This window comes from Eleginops maclovinus, chromosome 17, assembly GCF_036324505.1.
Source record: "Eleginops maclovinus isolate JMC-PN-2008 ecotype Puerto Natales chromosome 17, JC_Emac_rtc_rv5, whole genome shotgun sequence".
NCBI lineage: Eukaryota > Metazoa > Chordata > Actinopteri > Perciformes > Eleginopidae > Eleginops > Eleginops maclovinus.
Window position 1 is genome coordinate 11338398 of NC_086365.1, and position 6830 is coordinate 11345227.

Genomic DNA, 6830 nt, shown 5'->3' on the forward strand with positions numbered 1-6830 from the left:
GTGTACACAGTGCAGTCCAGATTGAGACACTCCATAGGCAGAAGTTGGATAAAAACTAAACAAGCACATGAGACGAAGAGTACATTTGGTATTTTGTATATCATTTTAGATCCAATGTCATTCGCTTTGAGCTGGGCCAGGCAGCGATTGGTTATGAATGATGTCCATGCTTTTCTGTTCCCTCCAGCCATTGGTGTTTGGTGCCATGATCCACCGAGACGAGGCTTTCGAGGCCATCTTCACCCAGTACATGAAGATCATGACCACCACCAAACCACCGGCCAGCGCAGAGCTCTAGACAGCCGGTATCCCAGCAACAGACCTCCATACTGGGGCTAAAGTCTGGAGCAGAGAGCCTCCTGAGATTCAACTTGATTGCAACACACTTCTTGAAAAACAAACCCACCACACTCCTCCTCCCTTGGTGGATTTCCTGCATCACATTGGAGGGGACATGCGAGTGTGTGTGTGTGTGTGTGTGTAGCTGGGATTAAGTTACATCACACACTTTTTGAGGGTGTTGGATAAAAAAATCCATGGAGGAGCGAGGATCGGTGTGGCTGATCATCTGCAGAGGGCTTGTGTGGGGGGGGGAGCTGGTTCTCCTCTCCCACCTCAATGACTGGCTGACTGGATTCCTGACGTACTTGTTTCCGTGTTTGCATGTGTGAGTGTGTGCGGGCAGAAATGATGGTCTTAAATTGCGTCAAGTGGCTCTATTTTTTCTCGTAAGAGTTACTTCTACTGCGGTAGGAAGATTTCAAGTAGTGCTTGGCACTTGGCTGTCAAACAAATATCCTAAAGCAGATAGAAGATAAACACGAGGTTCTTTTAACTGCCAGACATCTGTAGGAGCAAATATGAACATGTTAGCTTTATAAATCAGCGCATAAACAACTACTGAATATTTAGATAACTGGCTGATCGGTGCCTAGTGGCTTAGCCCGACTAAAGTGTGAGATGTTTTTTTAAAGGTGTATTAGCTGTGAAGTTGTCAGACTGACTGACACAGAGCCTTTCTGTTAGTTTACATTGCTGCTGTCTAATTTTTTTCCCTATTTTTTTTTCTAGACACATTTCAGCAGTGACGTCATGTTTTAGTCCTCTCTGTCGAAGTAACAGACAATGTACGCAGCATCCGCTTCGGTGTTTGTAAGTGTGCGTACGTGAAACGTGTCGTGATTTTTTTTTATTCTTTTCAAAATGCCTTTCTTTTGAAGAAAATGTCTCTTTGTAACAAACAGCCTTTGGGACTGCTGATCCTGGAGCTGCTGATTTGCGTCCAAGACGAGAGCACAACCACTGTTAGACGTTTGAAACACTGACTGCCATTTAAATCTCGATCTAAGCTAATCCGCTTCTCTTTTCAAGGCACAATCTGTACATATATAGAGAGATTTTTGTTTTTCTTCTATTGATGGTATTCTCCTTGCACTTTACTAGAACTTTAACTGGATATTTGTTGCAGACTCGACTTTAAATGCTCATAAATTCAGCTGGAATTCATGGTCAGTGTTGGCAAATAGTCTCGAAACTGCCACTTGTGTTATGTATTTCTCCATTTGTCTGACGACTCGAGCCAGCACATCTCACACCCTGCTGGTCTCAGTTCAGAGTAAATGAAGTCCGAGCAATGTTTTAGTACACAGAAAACCTTCAAAGTGACCATAAAAGAACAAAGAGTGAAATGAAACCTCTGGATTATTTTCCACAAAGTCCTCTAAAACATTGAGTTATTTCAGCCTTTTAATTATAAATCAAACCTTAAATATCCATTATGTCTCCTTCTGATTCGGTGATCTCACTTGCATAAATACACAGGTGGCCAGGCTGCTTCAGGTCCTATAAGCAGTTGTAAAAATGGTGGATTTCTTTGTGTAAATCTATTTTTAAAATCTAAAATAACTTTATTTTTTTTGCTTTTTTTCCCCCACTTGTATGTTATGCCACACATGTAGGGTGCTCTTCCACTTGTTCCAAATCATTTCAATGTCAGCTTTTTTTTTTTTTAATATGGATAAAGGTCGAACAGAAAGTCTCAACGTCACTTTATTTTAAAGACGCCGTTCGCAAGAATAAAGCCGGTCTTTACTCTCGCGGAACGGTTTTGATGTGTAGAAATACGATGCCAAACTACATCAGACACGTCTCTGTGTTTTTGGAGAGGGCTGGAGATATGATGCGGGACTGCAGGTCGTGATTTCTCTTCAGAGTAGCTATTCCACTGTACGCCCAGCAGCACAAGCTTTAGTTTCTTATATGTAAATCTTTCAAAAACACTGTTAAAAGGGAGACCTTGACTTTTATATTTTTGTTTTATTCCGGTCATTTTTACCCACTGGATACTTCTAAATCACCCTTTTTCCTCATAAAATTATTATTTCCTGCACTTACAATGTCAAGGTTTCTCTTAAAAGTCTATACAAGTCCTCTTATCACCATTAGAAGCAAATGAGCTGGATATGAAGTTGCCTTGCAAGCAATGGACCAGTTCATAGAACCACTTTTATTATTTTTTAGTTCAAACTAATTAGAGATGGGAGTATATTCTTTGACATCCATCTGTATGATTTGGCCTTTTATGAAGAGGCCGCCTTTCCCAGACATGGATTTTTCTATTTTTGTTGAGGAATAAATTGGATCCATGAGCAGGGGGATATTAGAGCAGGTGAACGCTGTCTCACTGTGTGATTTGATGGCTCGTTGTAGTCTCTAAAGCTTTTACCTGACGCCTTTTGTAATCTGTAAACTCTGATAGCAGCTGTAGGGGCCACCCCCACAAGGCTGCGATCAGGAAAGCACAGAATGTATCACGTTAAATGTAAAAATATATATTTTTCTTTTGCCAAATCTTTCATTTTCTGTCTGCCATATTCTGCCTAAGCTCTTGTTTACAGAATTTGTTTCTTTTTCGTAACCCAGTTTGAATTCCTTTGACTCCGGAGTTATGAAGACTGGACTGCTGTTCTTGAATAAATGTCTCTGCTCTCATTGGCTCCTCCACCAGTCACATGACTATTTCTGCTCACCTTTTAACCAACAGAAAAACACAAATCATTGCGTCAACAAAAGCAGTATTTTAAAACCTCCAAGTGTGTAATTTGTCGTATCTAGCATCACAGTACTTATTAACAGTGAAGTGGACGTTTTATTCGTTCTTGCTATTAAGTGCGTTGTTCGCTTTATTGTCAGAATGAATGAAATTCAGAAGTCGGATTCTTTAAAATTACAATCGGAGGATGAAACGCTTTTTATGTCACACATGCGCACAGTGAATTTTGACCTCGGAATTTAACCCATCCTGTTACTAGCAGCTATTGTACAGTGCGCGCGGGGAGCAATGTGGGGGTTGTGGGTTTCCGGTGCCTTGCTCAAGGGCACCACGGCAGGGCGACCTGGGACCTCTCCAAGTACCAGTCCACGCCCCTGTTTATTTTAGGTCTGTTCGAGAGCTTGAACCGGTGAGCCTAAGATTCCCAGTCCAAGCCCTTACTGTCTAAGCAACTGCCGGACCAAAACATCAAACAGTTTTACGTCACCATAAAGTCACTGCCGTGCCTCAATTGTATTCGTGCTAATGTCTTAACATTGGTTACAATTTTAGTGGAAGTGGAACAGGCTTCGTTCAGAGCAGAGATGGTCATGGTGGACTGAAACGGCAACCCCAATGTTTCTGACAAACAGTTCGTCCATTGTGAGCGCATGCGCCTTCTGAAGAGTGCAGAGAAATATAATAAAAGTAATACCATTTTTAAATTAAATCAATCGGTGCATATAACTATAAGGAGAAAAGTCATCAGCTTATTTTAAACACGATGCAACGTTTTGGGAAATTGTATAGCTAATGCTAGCAGCCGGTTAGCTTAGCAACTATTGCTAGATGTTTCCAGTCTTAATGCTGGCTGTAGCTTAACATGGAAATGTGTTAGTTGCTTCTTCAGTTGGAATATTCTAGTCAATTTATTTTATTACTTGTTTTTATCCAAGCTAAATAAGGGCAGGTTTAATTGAATTTCAACACATGGGTCAGAACCCTTAGCTACTGTGGTCACTTTAGAAATTGAAACCATCATTATTTAAATTTGAACCAATGAGAGCATAAAAAAATATCTACGTATTCCATAATATTCCCAATTTATTAGCTGTAATCAAACCTGTCTAAAAACACTGTTCAACTTGGGGTGGTTCATGGGAAATGGTGTTTATTAAAGGCCACTAAAAGCAGCACATGTACAACAAAGAACAATATTAATGTGTGGTCGGACCCAAAGCAGATTCTCACCTTAATACTTACGTGATTGTTTTTGAGACATTCAGTTTTTTTAATAAGCTTTTAACCAGTTCATCTTTATGAATGGTCTGCAGCTCTTTCAGTCACCAGTAAACAGAAGATGTGTTGATCAAAATGAGTCTGTATATTAGCTTACAAATAATAGAAAGCTTAGAATGTCTCCGAAATTGTAAATTTCAAATATGATTCGGTGTTTCCCTGCTGTAATTAGAAGTTGTCAAAAACAGTGGCGTTGTCCTCTAAATGTTCCCCTGCGTTGAAGCTGCTGTCTTCGCTGTTGTGTTAATGATATCTCCTTTAACTGTGCTGCTGTAGATAAAGGGTTTTTTAAAAGCATTTTAATCATCAAGACCGAGTACAGCACCAACTGTACCAGAGACACATTGACATCATTTATTTATTTATAGCATTTAAAAATAAATCCTGTCCAGTCCTGTTTTATGGACCGTCATTAAACTCGGTACAGTCAGTCAATGGAGAAACACTGCAGTTATTACAGCGTGTTATTAGTGTCATCTGTGACTTCCTCTTTTTCTCCTTCTTTTTGTCAGAGGAATTTGTATACAAATGATTAAAATGTACAGTGAATAAAACAAAAAACACTGAGTTTTTAAGATACATGTCTATTGTAAAGGATAATGTGATGTACATTTTTTAATTTAAGTAAATTAATTTAAGGTATTTTGCTCTTGTGTTTCTCTTCTTTTGTACAGTTTTGGCCCTTAACTGCAGTACCTCAGCACGGCCACAAGGGGTCATTATGTGACCGTGTGTCAGGCCCAATCAGCTGGGAGGGTATTTACTTCCTGACTTCCACAGGGGGTCAAAAGTCAGGGAAAACAGCTTTTGGATACTTCAGTTCCTCTGTGTAAGAAAAAAAAGGTGGGTGTTAGTTAAACCCAGTCCTTCCTAACCTAACTTAATTATATGTCGATTGGACGGCCAATCAATAAGGAGGAGGATGGAGTTGTGTTGGCGTCCAGTCTTGCACTTTTGATCTCAGGAATCATTTGTTTTGGTAAGTGACCAAGCTGAGAACTTTTGTAGAATCTGATACTTTCAATAGCTTGTGGAGTAAATGTGAAAAATGCAGTTGACAACAGGACCTAGTTTCCGCTTACACTTTCCATAGCGAGCACAGCTCAGCCTTAATGGCACAATTTAAGCTCTTCTTCCAGGTAGTCTCTGACAGGTTCCTTTTTATAGTAGTAGACATGATGTCAATAAAGCGTGTTCCAGCTGTGAAAATGACTCAGTGAGTCCTGTTTGCATGGCGACATGATGCACAGTATTACTCTCTGTGCAGGTAGAAGATGTGACTGCACATGAAATAACGACGTTTATATTGATAAAATGCAGAATTACAGAGAAGAGAAGGCTGGCACTAGTTGTAAGAGAAACACAAATTAGGTGACAGAGTGAAAAAGTATTAGCATTATATTTTTTCGACTGTTTTTATTCTTCAGTTTGATTGAAATTTGTGTGAACAGGTCACAGGTCAGTGTTGGGCAGTGTTTAGATGAATGTAACATTTAGATTATTTACTAATCTTTCTTTTAAGAGAGACATTTTACTTCAAGTGGCCCTATGTAGATGTTTTAGGGTTTTATCTTTCCTGTAGTGTGTTGTGTATAAGTGCATGTAAATGGTCTGCAAAGGCTAAAATTGTTTTTTAAAATGATGTTATATAATGCAGGGTAGCTTTTGTACAGAAAAAGGACAATGTATGCCTAGAAAATGTAGTGGAATTAAAGTAAAAAGTAGCACAATGTGGAAACACTAAAGTGCAAAGCCTAAATGTACTTAGTAACAACGGTTTCTATTGACAGAAATCACATGCTTTAGTTTCAAAAGAGCACAAATCAATCGTGGCTCATACTCAAGAAACGCAGCGTTTCATGCTTCACAGGTTTCCTGCAGAGGACCTGTCAAAGCTTGAACGCACCCTCTTCCTGTTCCTAAGCCACCCCGCTCACTGATCGGTGTTGACTCTTGAAAGTGAATATATTCTCTCTGTAACATGCAGAAAGAAGCACTCACATTTTTGTCTTTGTTCGTAAACGCTCTGTTTCCAGACGGGGCGATTGATGCAGTGTCACAATCCTTCATACAGTTAAAGGCAGTTTGAAGAGCCGCTCTGTCAACGACACCTCACAGCCATTCACCGGCTCCTGTCTCGCCCACTGCTTTGCTTGATGGATTTCATGTATTTTTAGTCAACCCCAAGGAGACATCGCCAAACGTGGCACCATTTACCATGTGTTCACCATGACTAAATGATGACACAGTTCCTCTCCTTGTCCTTGTCAGGTACGTGTGATGTGTGCACATGGTTGAACTTGCCGTATCCTTTAAATCCTTATCCTATTGGCATTGAATCTGTACACATAAACTGTGGCATGAAGTCGCTAAGGTTAAAGAGGTTAAATCAATCTCATTTTCAGGTCCATGTTTGTATTTTGTGCCTCTACTGTGACGTGTTTATATCCTTCAATGTTCAAAAAGGTCTTTATTTTTCTCATAATACATGTGCTGCCTT

General features: G+C 39.8%; 1 protein-coding gene across 6 annotated transcripts in view; it reads left to right on the top strand.

Moving 5' to 3' along the window:
• Positions 1–4972, top strand: part of gramd4a (GRAM domain containing 4a) — a 42266-nt gene extending 37294 nt beyond the window's left edge. For all 6 annotated transcript variants that reach the window (XM_063905392.1, XM_063905394.1, XM_063905393.1 and 3 more), the window contains one exon: positions 188–4972. In XM_063905392.1, the coding sequence (XP_063761462.1) occupies positions 188–298 (111 nt within the window). In that variant the 3' untranslated portion in view covers positions 299–4972. The remainder of the gene's footprint in view (positions 1–187) is intronic.
• The last annotated feature ends 1858 nt before the right edge of the window (positions 4973–6830 follow it).